The following is a 17,027-nucleotide window of genomic DNA, read 5'->3' as shown; positions in this document are numbered from 1 at the left end:
AATGTCTTTATGAGACCCCTGATGTTTTGACGGGGCCCTCAGTCATACAACAAAGGTTAAGTCATGTGATCCGTCTAATAATGCCCTTTAATCATATTGTTATGATTACTATTAGACAGGTGTTGCCTGATAAAACACACATTTAGTTAATGGGAGGAGGAGAACCTACATGGCAACTAAAATATTTGTCTTTCTTTGTACCATTGTTGATTTATGCCTGAGTGCAGGGATGGCATGTGTGTGTGTGTGGGGGGGGGGGGGGGGGGACTTTTCTTGTTTGTGCCCAGGGGCCCGCTGGCTCGTAATATCCATCCAAACCTGTGTCAAACTACAGCTCTTAGTTATATACATATAAGACACCTAATGGCTACATTTGTATATAATTAACAGTAAGTTCCATTAAGTTTGACTTCTTTCTAGATAGTTAACACTGCACCGTATTTCCCTTCATGGTCATAAAATGTAAAGAAAAGCTACTCTGGATGCTTGTGTGTCAGTCCTGTATACAGGACACATTAACCAACACATTAAAACGCAGCACTACTGCCCCCTTGTGGCACTTATCACACATGAAAAAGAATGATAAACTGGGGCAAGCCACTTCTATGAAGAGGCATATGACACCAGGATTACAAACAAAAGCAGCCATAAAACGATGAATATCCTTATTAAAACTTTTAATAACTGCACAAGACAAAAGAAGACAGTTGTTCTTCAACAGGACAAGTCAACTACTCTATCCACAACGCGCGACTTCACAGATTATCAGGTAATCTCGTGGTAGTGGAGCTAAAATAATCTGATGTTATTTGGGAGGAATGACCCGATACCGTCTTTAATCAGAAAGGAGATTTGCTGACTCGTACAGTCTATGGCACAAGGTTCCTAATTCATATTTGCTTCTAAAGTGGACATGCAAAATACATGTTATCGGTTTTAAGTCATATTCATCGTGGAACGACACACAATACTTTTTTTTTCAACAAATTAAAACAACAAAATAGAAACTGCTTCAAAAGCCACCTTATCATGATACAAAGTCTACAGTTCTATAGAGAGGACTTCAAAAATTGAAAATAAAACTTAAGAGAATTAAACACAGATCCTTAACATTTTAAAAACACACATGTTAAAAAAAGAAAAGAAGTTATGTTTATAACTTGATCTAAGATGGTCTAAGATGCCCTGTTCAACAAAATAATCTATCAAAGTGCTATAGGTAACATTAAGATGAAGACAACAGGAAAAACTACACAATGCCCAGAAAGAACACAAAACGTGTGGTGGCAGAAACAACGTAAAGACAAATACATACTTACAACGCCGTGTGAACTTCCCATAATGAGTTATACACTTGAGTAAATTAAATCAATTGTAGTGTGAATAAAACTTTTAACTTTTTTTTTCAGCTAGATGTTAGATATACAAACATTCGCAAACTAATCAAGAGAATAAAGCAGAATACGCACGAGCAAACCAAACTGCTTAGACTTGAACAAATCCGCATGATAACCAATACTTACACAGGCACTTATCAGATCCATGTGTTTCATTAGCAATAGTGTGCAAAAAAAAAAAGGATAAATGAAAAGCAAGAGTAGGAGATTTGGTTTTTAATGATTTCACCACATGTTCCTGGTCTCACTCTTCCTGCTGCTCTTCGTTCTGCTTCTTAGGCAGCTGTGGGTGGAAAAGAAGAAAATCCTTTTACAGACGCAGAAAAACACATTGGGGAAAAATCTGCCCCCCGAAGCAGAACTGACACTGAGAAAATGTCATTATTCTGTGGAGGAAAAAGCCCATATACAGCATTACACAAATAATAATTATAGCTCTATGCCAGGGAGTTTTCCTTAGATGAACCCGAGCGGCAAACTTGGCCACGTTGACATTTCGCAGAGGTTTCACAAATGTCACCTGCAAACAGGTTCTTATTGGACGACACCAGCTGTCAATCACACCGGTGTCCACTCTCACACACCATGCTTTATTATCTATTTTCCTCTAAATTGTAACATACTTATTTTCAACTGAAGGCAGCCATGAAACTGGCGATTGAAACCATTAACTCCTCAGGAAAAAAGTTGACTGATTTTATAACTCAAGAGGGTAGAAATTAAATATATTATTTTTTCCTGGTTTGCTTTAGGAGGAAACCTCAAGACAACATTTTTATTTTATTTATTTCTTTTTTTTAATTAAAAAATTTTTTTTATGTTCAAGTTAGTTAAGTTGTCTTGCGTACCTTTGTCATGGGATTAGTTCTGTTCCCTCTTGCTTCTTTATTTTCCGGTACATGACTTCTGTGGACAAAAAAAGCAAACAATAATATTAATCCCACTCAAAAATTACATTTTAATATTGCTTCCATAAGGACCCGATTATTGCTTTACCCCTTTAGAGACAAAGCTCCAGACTCGTCAGTGTCACAGACGGATGAATGAGCCCCTTCCATTTCCCTGCTCTGCCAAGGTCTGTTTTTCACCGACAAGTCGCCGTAGGCTGCCTTCCCTCGACTCGGAAGGCCGATGTAGCCTCTTTGCCATTCCCTTGGGTTCTGTGCTGGTGTGGCGTCGAACTCTAAGCTCTCGCCAAGAAAGTCGTCTATATGTGAATTATATAAATGAGTGTTAAAAAAATAATTACACACAAGACATAGGCACCAAAAACTGCACCTATATCCAGACCCTTTAGGTAATAAAGAAAATCCCTTTACAAATTAACCTGTAAACCTATACATTAACTTTAAATATAATAAGGATTAGCATAAAAAGCATTATAATATAAAAACATCAGCACAGATTAGAAGTGACTAACAAAGAAAATCAATAAAAAATGTTAAACATAGAAATGACTTAGGATGCTCTACATCACCTTGGTGCTTTACTCTTCTGTGAAAATCCGGAGACATCTGATCAAAGTTTCTTTCAGCGGAGCTCAGTGGTTTTCTGACAGCTGCTTCTGTTAGATTATTCAGTGGATTGGCAGTTTGAGGCCGCATGTCACATTTGTCCTGGAAGAACAAAAAAACAACAAAATCATCACAAACGTTGAGAGAGAGAAAAAAAGAGCACAATTAAGTATGTTTAATTTCTCAAACACTTGCAACAAACCTGATGGTGAAAGATGACAGTCTCCTCTAGAGCGATACCACAGAATTCACATGGAATGACCACATCGCCCTCTAGTGGACTGGCTGGAGGACTGTAAGACGCTGGAGAGACAGAGCGAGGGAAGGTGGGGATGTTTGAAGCAAGTGTGTCAGGGATACTGTGCATCAGCCCTGAAGGATTCCTGCCCATCCTGTCCTCTCTGGGTGGAGAGGAGGCCTGCTTGCTATATGACGCGAACGCAGAGGCAGGACTGCAGCCAGTCTGAAACAAAGAATGTTTAAAAAAATAATAATAAGGCATTATTTTTAGTAGAGGAATCACATGTTCAAACAGGCAAACACTGCAACTGGACTGTGATGTGTGACACTATGATAAAGAAAGGTATTCAACTGTTTGCACGTGTTGTGATATCTGAACAAATCTGAGAATTTTACACCCTTCTTGCCCTCTTTCTCCCCCCTTTCTATTAGCCAATGTATTTTTTTGACGGTTGAAAAAAGATTAAAGAACCTTCTACACATCAATGTTGTAACCAAACGATTCAAATTAAATTTCAAACCTGATGCAGAATGAGTTCCTCTTCTGGAAACAGCTCCTCACAGAACTCACAAGGCAGCATGGTGTCTTAAAAAAATAATTAGAAACCATTAACATACAGACTTCATTTCAAAACAATTATTAATTCGTTAACAGACAAAGGACAATGCCGTGTTTATTGAATCAATGCTAATGTACCTGTTTGATCAGGGTCCTGGACTGGAGTTGTGCTCGTCCCTGTAGAAAAGATCGGGTAGTTGTTGTTGGGTGGAGCGAATGTGTTCACAGAGGTGCCGGATCTCTTGTGGTCCCAGATGTCACTCCATAGACTCTCCTCTACACCTCCAGCCACTGACTCTCCATCACTCTGCAGACTGAGAGCCAACATGTAGTCCAGGCCGGAAGAATCCTCGTCATGTGTCTGACCGGCATGTGGCCATGCAGCGCTGCTGTTCAGATAATCTCTTTGTCCCAGCACTAAAAAATATAATATGCAAAAATTCTCAATATAAACAATATAGCTTTGTTGACAATTTCCCTTCAGGAAATTGAATAACTCATTGGTCATGGATGCAACTTACAGTGACTGAATGTTGAATTACTCTGTGGAGTATTTTTCCAGTCTGCTGCACTCTGAGGTCCCTGCGAACTGTTGTAAACACTAGGATCAAATGCACGTGAAAACGCCTGCTCTGCTGCACTCATGTTGTTATTCTTAGAGCCTCTTTCTTGGGCTTTTATGATGTTTCGGATGGAGTGGGCTTCGAACCACGCCCCTGGAGACGGCGTGACTTCTTGCGGACTGCGACTCATCCTGCTGTTGTTCCACTCCTGGGGCGGCGTGAGGCTTCCACATAAGACCGGGTGCACGGCTTGTTCCCTCAACATTACATTGCACTTGCAGTGTGGGCAGGGCTCAGTGCGTGTACCACAATAGTCCTCGTGCTCTTTGGACTGACTGAACACAAGCTCCAGTTCACAGAATTGGCATGGAACCAGACGCTGAGGACATTCGGAGCTCTGGAAGAGAAACGATCATGAAAAAAACTCATATACATCAAGTAATACTGTACATATGGAGGGCAAATATTGGTCATAAATACCTGGTGGAAGTCCATTCGATTCTTCTCGATTTTCAGACCACACTTGCAAGTAATCTAAAACGAAAGAGAAAATTCAATTACATGAAAGAGAAAATGCTGCTCTGACGTTGCTTTCTTTCAAGTAAAGGGTTGATGATTTGCTGTCAGAGGTGTCCTTGGTATGTGCTCTGTCGTGATTTTGATGATACAATACACAGAGGCAACATTAGGGAGTAAAGGTCAGGCAGGACACTGGTGTGCTAAAGTATGTTATAACAAATGGTTTGTTCAATCACTAATGCAGCACAATGAGGTGTCCTACAATAGTAAATCAATATATCTATTATATATATACCCTATAATACACCAGTGTAAACGCATTAAAACTCAATAACTAAGGCAATAAAAACTGCAAATGTTATTACTGAGCTATAAAACTAATGAAAGTTTCATTTAGTAAACAGATTAGCACGTTTGAAACAGACATACTGTTCAAACTCGAACATCCAATATTCGTAGTAATAATAGTAGACAAATTCTTTTCCAGGACTTATGTCTTATAGATTCCAGTATAACTTAAGGTTCAAATATTTACCTGTATGTGCTCCTGCTGCATATGTTCCTGCAGATCTATACGAGGAACAGGCTCCTGACACACACCACACAGGGCAATGTTTCTTTGACAGTGGATCTCATGCGTAGTAAAATTACCCTCTGGAATGTCATGTTTGCTAAAAACAAAACAAAAAAAAGAAATAATTGCAACATGTTATAATTCTGTTCCCACGACCATGGCAAACACACCATTATTCAGTTCAATTCAACATCGTTTAGCCAAACAGGTAATTTAAGGCAAGCAAAGAACAAATTCACACATGACGTCTAAAAGTCTAGCAGGTATAACATTGCAGAAGCTGTGGAGCCTCATGGGGCAAAGGGCCTATTTCAGCAAACCAAGTTTCCCCCTCTCTCTCTCTCAACTCTTTCACACTCCACTGCCCTGTCTAATAATAAACACAAAAAGCCCACAAAACATATTTGAAAAAATGCAGAAGTTAACATACAACAGTAAACAGTATCTAATCCAGGATGAGTAAAGTTAAAGGTGATTCACTTTAACTGATCTGATGGCTTCTGAAATAAACCCAAGCTTCTTCCTGTTTGTTTTAAATACAGACACTTTGATGATGGTGGAAGTTAACTTGTCATACAGAACATGAGAGGGATTAATAAGAATCCTAGATGCCTTTCTGTGGACTTGTTCAGAATAAAGCTGATTAAGTGATCAACAATTTTAGAGCTAAAAATCAACATCTTACAGTCGATTTGTGTATTATTGACAGTCGAAAATATAAAGGTAAAAATGTAAAAACGTTAAATAGAGAAAAAGACTAAATATGGTTAATATTGTATAACATATACTGAATGGCATTGTTTGACATCCATCTTTACACAAATATTTAATACACATTAATTACATAATATAACTTATTTTATACTCACCAATTACCACAGAACTGTGTGTTTTCATCTGCCATGGTTTGAGTCTGGGGGCAAAGTGCAACGTTAGTTATTAATGACCCAAACCAGATCGATCTGTTTCGGTTAACTTAATGCTGTTTATAACACGGGGTTATGCATTTTTTAGAGCTACAAGGGAATTCGAGAGTGGTCAAATCGAAAGTCGTGAGTTCCAAAGGCCTCGGTCGACTTCAACAGACACAAAAAACACTGAGCTAACGTTGAAATATCCCGGTAAACACGCTGGGCTAATTTAAAGATGTCGTTAGCAGATAAAAACGGATTGACAGCTCTTCCGGTTTTCTTACCTAGTGTTTCCCGGCAGGTTGCTAACACGTTAGCTATCAGCTGGCTGGTTTAACGAGAGTATTCCCCGTATAAAGTTAACCGACAACCATCCTGGACCGACTCTAAAAAGCTGGGCTGTCTCTCCGACGCGTCGGCTTTTGCTAACCAACCGAGTAGCTTAGCATTACCTACACGGCCAGAAACCACCACGTAGCGCTAACTTGACACAAGCTACATCTAACTTTATATGACGAAGTAGCTGTAAAAGACAGGACGCTAATAAAAGCACGGGTTAATGGGCGTGTATCCATAGGGTCAGGTGAGATCACCATGCGTTGGTTTCAGTTTGTCACTGAATATAAAAAAAACCCGCAGAGGGCAACTAACTACTTGATACTAGCCAGAAAAAAACAGTTCGGTATTTCCCCTTCTACCCCCCCACACACACACATACACAGAGAGACAGATGTATGCCGTTGGTAAATCCTCTCAGGATGTCTACGTATGCTTCACTGCTCCTCTTTTAACAATGACACAACCAAACCCAAGCCTGCTACACTTTATTATACTACGACTAGTCTAAACATACTAAATATGAAAGCGGTTAAAATCTGCAGTGGGGGACGTGTAAAAGACAGCAGTTTAGAGAAAGTCGACTGTGAGTCAAAACTCAGGGCAAAATGTCTCTGCGTTAACTCCAGACCCGAATTTGATTGGTTGAGCACACGGTGCACTTTTAAAAGGGTCTCGGGTGACATTAGCGCTCTATTGCTTTTCGTTCCGAAAACATTACAAAACTATAAAATATACACCACAATGGACGTAAATATACCAGTTTCTATCAATTTTCTTTAATTTAACCAACAAACTATTAAAAAATGAATATGAAAACATTAAATACAGGGGGAAAGGACAAATTAATAGACATGTCAGTGTCAATACATTTGACATAAAGGCACAGGGGGGTAAAAATTGCCCTCTTGAGTCATGACTTCACTTCCACAAAATATGAGGAAGTGCCTCACTGGCTGCCCTTCATTTGTGGCCTCTAAAGCAAAATATAAATACATTTTAAAAAATGATAGTTTCTAAAGGATACTAAAAAGATGGTTTACATACCATGCAGACAGTCTTACAGAATATCAAGCTATATAGGAAAACTATCTAGGTATAAATTAAATAAAACTGGGGACATAATTCCACCCTGCCTGACTATTTTAGTTTGTCAAAGAGCCATTGCATGCATGTTCTTTCAAAAAAATACAGCACATATTAACTCGTAAAATATGTTAAAACAGGTTTAAATGAAATAAATAGAAATGTATGGTTACCAAATCGCAACTGGACTTGCCGTCTTGAAGACCTTTCCCCTTTCATTTAAGAAGCATTTTTACAGCGAAGCTAAAGGGATCCTGAGCTTGGATGGATCGCTCTATAGAAAATAACAGTACAAAAACAGTGAATAGAGAAGCTGTTTTTGCCTTTCTAGACACTGTTGAAAGGACACCTTCATGCCGTCCTTTCATGATGTGTTGGTTGGTACATCTCCAAAGACATTGTTGAGGCATTGTGGAATAGTCACCCAGATCATCTGTGCCACTGTGGACACCCAGAGACAAGTTAAAATGTTTTGTTTTAATGTGGACCGTTCAAAAGTGAACAACAACAGTTGTATATTGGACTGGCTGACCTAGGGCACACATTATTATTATTATTAGACAAACTACTTCATGGATGGTAGTATGACACATGCTTCCCCTGCTGATTCATAAACCTTCCTCCAGGCATTTAGTGTGCACAAAACAGAAAACAACACAACACTGTCCTTTCTGTGTTTATTGAGTTTTTACGAACGACCATTTCTGTCAATGCCAGACACTTTCCTTGTTGTAAGGCACAGTTTTGTTCTGATAAAACACTGAACTAGCTTACAGAAAATGTATTTGGAAGCAGTACATGCATCCTTGCATGTCCTCTCAGTCAAAACGACTACCCAATGATGGGCAATTATTGTAAATATACTGTATATAAAACATTTTTTTATTCGTATCAGAGCCCTTGTTAATTATTTGAAAAGGTTGAGTCAACAACTTACTTTACAGCATAATATTAACTGTGACTCCAAGCCAAAATGTTTAAAAACACAGTTTCAAAACAAACAAAAAAAGCAATACATTTGCTGAACATGACTTGATTGAAAGAGAGGACGAAATGTGAAATCCAATAGAATCTGTAAAATAACACGGTTTTATAAAATATATCGATATGCCCACACATGAGTAACATAATGGATGCTTTTTTTTAATAAAGCAACTAAAGGGCCTAAAAGTGGATAAAGTCACACTTAAAAAGTGAATCAAACATACTTTTTTTCTCCAACCTGCTGAAAATAGAAGGGGGGGACAGCATTTCTTAGAAAGTGGTATGTTAAAAAAGAAAAAAAGAAAAGTCTACTGCACCTAATCACATTGACTGGTTCCTGATGCATCACAGTTATCGAACAGCTCCTAATTTGTTGCATGATTGTCTAATAATAAATTAGGTCCAGCGTGAAGTCGTTCATGGACCCGTTTCCCTTGCATTGCCAAACAAAACATTCTTCAGAAATATTAGCTGCATCAGTTTTTATGAGGATGGCAGTACAAACAGCTCTGCTGTTGTAGCCCAAGTGAAGCACAGGAAATTACTATTAAACACGAACCATGACTAATAAGGCGTCTGTCAAAGAAAACTACATACACACCTCAGGTAACTCATCTACTACTCAATTTTTCAATCCGGGGGGGAGAAATATTAGTACCAGCATTGAAATACGAACACCGGGTTCCGCAATAAATCGGCCCCACAGAAATGTAATAAAATTAAAAATTCACATTAGACTATGCTTGCTGTTGACAGGAGGATTTCAACCATACAGATCCTTAACACGGGTCATATACAAGCTTTGAGTGGCTACTCGTATCTATTACTTTGAGTGCTTTCTCTCATTTTTAAACGATTTCAATCAAGAAACTGACTGAAAATGTGCAAAAACAATATTGCATTGACAAATTGAAACAGCTATAATGCAGCTGGTTGTGGGTTTTTGTGCTCACACAGTCAGCATCACAGTGGACTGTGTCAAAGAGCAGTCACTCAGGAAGTAAGTAAACACACAGTGGGGGCCAATTTCCTTCTCAAGTGATGGCACACATTTAGACACCACTGTGGGATATCAAATTAAACCAGCTTGTGCCACAGAGCAATACAATTTGAAAGTACACGTCTACACATTCATCAGAGATGAAAAATCGTCCTCGTCCCAGGATCTGTTTGTTGTGACTTTTTTTTCTTGCTCCTCCACTGAACCACAATGACAGACATTATGAAAATCTAATCTGAGATATTTGGTCAGTCAGTGTAATTACAATAGCTACAGGTTCATAAGAAAACTGCCTCAATAACTAAAACCTTTTTAAACAATTTTTTTTTTTTTGCTGGATTTCTTACTTTAAATTCTGAATATTCTTGGTCCTTAGAAAGACATTAACCACATGGTCCTGTGACAAAAAATACTTTTCTACATTGCACTATGATAGAGTGGCAAATTTGAGGGGGGAAAAAAGGCTCAAAGACAGCACAAAAGAAAAGAGAGGGAACAAAAGAGGGGGGATACAGTACAGACAATGAGGAGATGAACAGACGAAGGCACAGAGTTGAGAGCAGAAGATGTGGAGGTAGCAGAGGTCACAAAGAGGGACAAAGGAGAAAAGGAAACTGTAAAAAAAAAAAAACAGATACTGTATGTGATGAAATGTCTATCTGTCCTTGGATCCAAGCTTCTCAATCAAGTCCTGCAGGGGAGCGAGCTCTCGCCTGTCGATAAGGTTGAACTCCTATGACACAACACGGGAAAACAACACATTAGCTTTGTTATGTTGTCAACACGGTCTTGGACACGCGGCGGTGATGTGTATAATCATGTCACCTGAACAAAGAAAATGAAATGCTTGAAGGAGGTGTTGAGGTGGGCTTCCTCCTGCAGCTGCATCACAGAGTCAAAATGCTGGTGGTAGATGTGAGCGTAAACCCTGAACAGACGCTTCAGAATGGTTTTGGCCACAGACATGAAGTTCTTGGGGAAGGGAACGCCTGTGGGACAGGAGGAGGAGATGATGATGATAGGCTTTTTCAAACAGTCACAAAGCTTTTCATCCCATATCAGAGCAAAGACCACAAACACGACAGTGCTTAGCCATGTCTCAGTGTACCACTTCTCTGTTATTAAGTTGGGTAACGGCAGTGTCTGGCTTTAATTCCTTTGTTTGCTTTTAAAACTGAGATTGAAATCATTAGCAGCATTGTTGTATTTCAAACCTAACAGGCCAAAATAGAGTCAAATAAATACATTTGTGAAAACCACATGGAAGAAAACATAGGTGTTTTAACCATAGGTGTTTCTGTTAAGATAAGATAGCTTTATTTATCCCACAGTGGGGAGAGAACAGGGAACAGTGGGTGTATTGTTATTAGCAAAGAAAAAGTAATTAAAACAACGAGAATGGATAATGAGCCCTGCTGCTTGATGAGTGTGTAGGGGAAAAAAAAGTTATTAAATAAAAGCCTGTGTGTGTCTGTCTGTGATCATCCTCTCATTTACCAACTCATTCATCTGGATGATGCAAGATTCAGAGCTTATTTCATAGCAGCTTAGCCTCCTTCTTTGACCAATATATCAAGATACAAAAAGAGATATTTTCATCTCGGTGCTATGTGGACGCACCCCAAAAAAAAAAGAGGCATATTTCAGTGGTGGCGTTCTCATTTGTGCATGCGTCTGACACGCATCTTTGTGGAATGGAATGTAACACACGGCCCGTTATACTTCATGATGCAACACCAAGTGCACTGCTGTGGAGCCTACTCCAATACGATGTCTGCTTTGCTTTCAACATATGCCAAACATTACCTTTATAGAAGTATTCAAGATAAAAAAAATGCACTGCAGATCAAATGACAAACTTTTTTAGCCTTGATAGTCTCTTGGATAATAAAAAAGCAGAAGACAATATTCATAGGATGGACGCATGCTTCTGAATAAGAATGTAACTACACAGTATTTCTGCATGTCCATCCCTCTCTGCCAAGAAATTAATGGATCAAATATTATCAAATCACTGATGTCAGATGAGCATAAATTAACACAAAATTCAGGAATCAAAACTCACCGATCTTTGAGGGGAAAAGCGTCTCATCATCCAGCTGATCCTGCACCCAGGTCATCAGGTAGTCGATGTACTTGGGTGCAGAGCATTTGATAGGTTTCTTAATATTTGTGCCGTCAGCCCAGTGATACTCATATCTACAGGGAAAAAGCAGCAAAAATTGACAATAATTGATACCTCTCTCGTATTATTGTCAGCACAAACCGACACAGACAGAGACACAAATGTAACAGCTTTCCATGCACTATAACATGCACATAATGTGTATTTTTAGATTACATTAGATTCATTTTTCAGCTTCTTGAATATGAATAATTTCTGGTTTCTTTGCTCCATGTAACAAAGTCAATAAATCATTAAAACGGAAATATTTTGGTTTGTGGACAAAACAAAACATTTGAGAACATCATCATAAAAAAGTACTTGATTAGTAGAGAAAATAATTGATCATGAAACTAATACAGAAATATATACAATGGAGCAAAGGGTGTATGAATGGTATAGAAGAAAGAGTATAGAAATGCAAAAACAAATGTCTACAATCTTATTGTTGCCAGCAGGAAGTACAAGTCTCTTCTGATTAAAGACTGTCTGCAGTTTTCAGCCGAGGATAGAGGAAGCGGCAAATCTAGATTCTAGCTTGACAGCTTCAACGGGGACCACTAACCAAGTTTAAGTCCTGTTTTTCTCATGTGACTTTCAGATGACGTATTTCCAGTTGCATTTACTTAGTACACTCAAAATCTATTTCAGCTGAATTTAGCGCTTTTAGAGTGGTTTTACTTAAGGTTACGTCTCTGTCTCAGTCTGTACACTATAAATACAAAATTGTCAATTTTAAAAACAAACAAAAAAATGTACAAGACATAATGATGCGTTGTCTTCAGGGTTAGGTATTTATGAGGAAGCCCAGAATCACTATGCTGTTAGACCACATCTCACTAATTATTGACTCTCTGAAGCACATGAGCTGCGTGAAGTTCCTTGTTTCCTACAATTAAGTGCTAAGTGGAACTTGTTACAGCTACGCAGCAAAGCCAGCTTAAATGTCATTGTGAATTAAAAACACCGGACATTACCTCGGTCCAGCAGACATCACTGAGCAGCTGGTCTCAGTGCAGAACTCAGTGATGGTGCCGTACAACATGTTGATCTGATTGAAGAAGTCCACCGCTGAAAGAAAAGTACATTTCCCCAGATTAACTGATGGCATGGATGCAACCCTACTTTTTTTAAACACACTGTATATTTCTTTACATTCTCAGTACCTTTTTATTTAAATATAATACACAGATACATAATTTAGTGTATACAAACGCTGTCTGTGTTTGTAAACTCCTTTTATCTGATCATAAGGAAAATGTTCTTAATCTTAACATTGAACATATTAAACACTCACTGTTGACAGCAATCCACTCATTGAGATCCTCTCCCTCTGGCAGCATGACGGCCTGCCTCAGGTTCCCACTGCCCAAAGTTGCCTCGGCATGTTTCAGCAGTTCATACTGGTGGGAGCCCTCTGGGATGTTTTTCTTCGGCTTGAAGGTCTTGGATGAGCGACTGCCACTGAAACCAAACAAATCACATCAAATTTTGTTTATATAGCACCAAATCACTACATGCATTATTTCAACGCACTTCCCATAACAAGGCAAGGACCTTACTTTACTAGTATATGTGCACAAGGCAGGGCAACAGTGGCATTTTTGGAAAAGCTTGTGTAGGAACAGATGATCCACATAGGCACTGACATGTGATAAGCCTTCCTGTCTGGTTTGTGCAATCCACAGCTGCAGGGAGGCTTCGGGGTGATCCAGTATCTATGAGTAAGATGCTTGGATGCCACATTTGTTGTGTCGAGGTTTGAGCATAAACACTTGTTTAGGATGTAACAGTATTGTCAATTTTATGATAAAACAAGGACAGAAGTGTCCCGATACCTGTGATGGTATATAAAGATAAGTCTTACAGTCACAAAATGTTGTTTTGTTAGTTTTTTTTACTTTATTTTTAGTGTTACTATAGTTATTATTATTGCATGTTTAGTCTGTTGCTACAACACAGAGATGCTGACATACATTTTTAATTTCCCACCATCCAGAAAAGATTTGAGAAACCATGAGAAATAAATAGTTTTGGATCTAAAAGCTCAGTAAACGGTAACAGTGCTGTAAAAACGACATAAAATGTGTTTCATTAAATACCAGTTGTATGTCCAAGCCAAAATCCTTTCACACATGTTTCACAAGTGTTCTAATGCTATGATAATTTCTCAGTTTGACCGTGTACTGTGCACCTCTGTATTGTACATCACACAGCTGTGGACAAACATGTCATTTGGCACGCAGGGACTACAGGTTGTGTATAATGATGCTTTGAGAGTCATACTTAAAAGCACTAGACGGTGCAGTGCCAGTGAATTTTTGGAGTCCGTGTAAGTTAGGGTTAAACAATTGTTATTTTTAGTTATTCTGTGTTTTAAGCAGTTTAAAAATGCAATATATAAACTTGTGTATTTAATGTCTTATCCTTTACATTAGAGTACAGTAATTAATATGATATGTGGGCGGTATCTCATGTGGTACAGCTCAATGTTGTCTTAAATCTCTAAATAAGTAACAAAGTAAGTATTAAAATATGTATTTCATTCACCACAATTAATTATAGGTCCCCGCTATGGAGACATTTTTAAAGATGTATAGTTGTACACATTAATAATAACAATAATGTATTTTACAGCACTATAGAGCAATACAAATTGTTTACCAAGTGAGTGCTTTGATTGACAAAGCAAAAAAACAGGATATACAGGGGCAGACAAGACAACTGCACCAGATCACCAACAACATGTATGTTCATAGGGTATATTAAAACAAACGTGTTGTACTTTCTTTTTCCTGGACTCTGGATCCGTAATAAAAGTCTGACTTGATAGGGTTAGTTGAGGACGCAGGACTGCACAGTAGATAAAGTGCATATTATTATTACATTATTACAGCCTAAACAGGAAAGCAAGCCGGACAGTGCCACTATAAACAACGGAACAGATGATTTAATAACTCACGTTGTCAGTAACCCAACAGCGAAGTACAGCACTCAAAAGTATGGATGATGACTAATGTAACCATGTCTAATCTTATCTGAATGCGGACTGATGATATGAGCTAATCTGGCTAACTAGTCGTGAGCTAGCGTTAATTACCAAGCTAGCAAGATAGCACGTAACTTAATAGTTTACAATAAAGTTATAGTTGGGCCAGTGCTGGGTAACTATAAATGACTACATTTCACAACTAATCTCACGAAGACGAGTGATAGCCATGCGTAAGACAGGGCCGTTTCAGTTAAACTGAAACTTGTTAGTGAGCTGGTTTGTTTTCTGTGACGGTGTCTCGTCTTAATCGGTATTTCCTTCGCTGGAACTTCGTAGAGGCGAAGCTAACGTTAACCGCAACTTAGCAAACGACTGATAACTTTACTTACAACAGGAAGCTCATCTTGGAGACACGGTCGCTGAAGACTTCAGTCCAAAACTCGTAAGCCTGGTCTTAAAAAAAACTAAAGTTTGCTGTATAATTACACAGTGTGGATCACTTGTCGGCTCTGCCTGCTAGCTGTAACGTTGAGGCAAAAGACGAGCTGCTGCTGCTGCACCCACAGCAGCTCTTCCTCTATCTGTCCTCAGTTGAAGTTCAGCAGGAGGGGAAATGTATCCCCCTGCTGGCTACACGTGGATCTGCAGATTTGTGGACATTATAAATGTATGTAACAAAACAATGTACAAACACTTTGTTACTGCACGGAAGTACAAAACACACATATCTGTACTTTACTTTGTTATTTATACTTCTTTATATTTATACTATAGACATTAGCTAGCAACTTTTACTCCAATACATTTCCTCAGTTACTTGTTATTACCAAATAAAATCACTTTTTTCATACCTTTACTTCTAAAGCTTAAGAATATTTTATATCAGAAAATTAAATTACTTTTTATACTTAAGAACATAAAATGTCATATACTTCAATACTTTAATTTAATGTCATAAAAAGTGACTCCAACTTCTACCAAAGTAATTTTCCGGTAAGATACATGTACTTTTACTCAAGTATTCCTTTTAGGTACTTGACTATCCAAAATCCAATGTGTTGGGTGATGCACTGGCTGTGAAAGACTATATAAATGGTGGTGTGTGGTCAGTGGTTACATGGGTAATTTCACCTAATATCCCCCCATTCAGTGTGCAAATTTGTTTTGCATAATTTGCATAAATTGACACTGTGTTGTTCCATCAACATGTTTTTGGTCAAAATATATTTTTAGTTAGAATTTATTTTGTGTTTAAAGCAATACAAGAAAGTAACTAACAAATACTGTATGTGGGTTTGGGTGAAGTGTGGCGCGTGTGTGTGCGTGCGTGCGTGCGTGCGTGTGTGTGTGTGTGTGCTATCACATGAATAAAAATAAGCCTACAAGTCTGGACATGGAGGTTTACGACTGGCTCAGCAAGAAAGTAAAATAAATAAATGGGCTTTATATACAAGTGCTCTGACAAAGAACAATTTGAAAGTCAGAGCAACCTCATTGATCCCTACATAGACTTCCATGATTGCATTTGTTTCACAGTAAATCTCATAGTATTGTTCAATTTTTAATCCATGAATATGTTGCTATGCTGTGCAGAGTGTTGTTATCGAGTGTTGTTGGCCAAAGACACACCTTTACATACATGGGTTTTATTATTATTATTTCTGACTTAACTGCAATGCGGTCAACCTGAGGGTGGAGCCACTCCCAGTCTGTTAAAAAAAACCATGTTCAACAAGATGAAAAAATAATACATCTATTGTTTTGATATGTTGTTCATACATCATTAGCTTGACAATTTAATTTGTAGCACTTTGTAAACGTTACGACTGGCTCAGAAATCATGTTAGTTTTCTCAGATATGTGGCATCTTTTCATCCACACAGTCAGTGTGCAGTCCAGGTTTGGAACCACGCGCAAAGAGTGCGTTGGGTGCGCGTGGACAGCGCATGCGCGAACTATATAAGCCCCGCTCACCAAGCAGAAATAAACATTTTGTCAACAGAAGTAGTCACCAAAGATAGTTACCCGAGTCTCGACCTCGCGACCCTCGACCTGGTGACCCTTGAACCAGCTGACACCCCGACTCCCCGCCTGACAGACCCTTCAGCTGATGAACCGCTCAAATCAGACGTGTCCTGTAGCATCGTTCTCTTCTTTGGTAGAAATGCGTCCTATTCCCTGCGTCCAG

The 17,027-nt window shown here is 38.6% G+C and overlaps 2 protein-coding genes across 2 annotated transcripts; both read right to left on the bottom strand.

Annotated features, from left to right (window-relative positions):
- Nucleotides 1-692: 692 nt before the first annotated feature.
- On the bottom strand, nucleotides 693-6,894 carry trafd1 (TRAF-type zinc finger domain containing 1). The gene is made up of 12 exons (XM_083904411.1): nucleotides 6,562-6,894; nucleotides 6,236-6,279; nucleotides 5,328-5,463; nucleotides 4,754-4,807; nucleotides 4,232-4,670; nucleotides 3,849-4,127; nucleotides 3,673-3,737; nucleotides 3,114-3,374; nucleotides 2,875-3,013; nucleotides 2,394-2,604; nucleotides 2,246-2,303; nucleotides 693-1,680 (listed from the first exon to the last, which is right to left on the bottom strand). Exons 2-12 carry the CDS (start codon nucleotides 6,268-6,270, stop codon nucleotides 1,642-1,644), a joined length of 1,716 nt encoding a protein of 571 aa, XP_083760537.1. The 5' UTR covers nucleotides 6,271-6,279; nucleotides 6,562-6,894; the 3' UTR covers nucleotides 693-1,641.
- A 1,510-nt stretch (nucleotides 6,895-8,404) lies between these two features.
- mob1a (MOB kinase activator 1A) lies at nucleotides 8,405-15,366 on the bottom strand. Its single transcript, XM_083904732.1, has 6 exons — nucleotides 15,229-15,366; nucleotides 13,145-13,311; nucleotides 12,825-12,918; nucleotides 11,749-11,882; nucleotides 10,509-10,672; nucleotides 8,405-10,416 (listed from the first exon to the last, which is right to left on the bottom strand). The coding sequence occupies exons 1-6, from the start codon at nucleotides 15,240-15,242 to the stop codon at nucleotides 10,339-10,341; spliced, it is 651 nt and encodes a 216-aa protein (XP_083760858.1). The 5' UTR covers nucleotides 15,243-15,366; the 3' UTR covers nucleotides 8,405-10,338.
- Between the last annotated feature and the right edge of the window lie 1,661 nt (nucleotides 15,367-17,027).

Source organism: Microchirus variegatus (genome assembly GCF_963457635.1).
Source record: "Microchirus variegatus genome assembly, chromosome: 18".
NCBI classification, from domain to species: Eukaryota; Metazoa; Chordata; class Actinopteri; order Pleuronectiformes; family Soleidae; genus Microchirus; species Microchirus variegatus.
Note: the sequence above shows the minus strand (reverse complement) of the source record. Positions and strands in the feature narration are given on the sequence as shown.

Coding starts and splice junctions, on each gene's coding strand:
- trafd1 (XM_083904411.1), bottom strand. CDS start 6,270: ATGGCAGATGAAAACACACAGTTCTGTGGTAATTG. Junction 3,738..3,848: donor CCAGGACCCTGATCAAACAG/GTACATTAGCAT, acceptor TATTTTTTTAAG/ACACCATGCTGCCTTGTGAG. Junction 3,014..3,113: donor CTGTCATCTTTCACCATCAG/GTTTGTTGCAAG, acceptor TTGTTCTTCCAG/GACAAATGTGACATGCGGCC.
- mob1a (XM_083904732.1), bottom strand. Junction 11,883..12,824: donor GTGATGTCTGCTGGACCGAG/GTAATGTCCGGT, acceptor TTTTCCCTGTAG/ATATGAGTATCACTGGGCTG. Junction 10,673..11,748: donor GCTTTTCCCCTCAAAGATCG/GTGAGTTTTGAT, acceptor CCTGTCCCACAG/GCGTTCCCTTCCCCAAGAAC.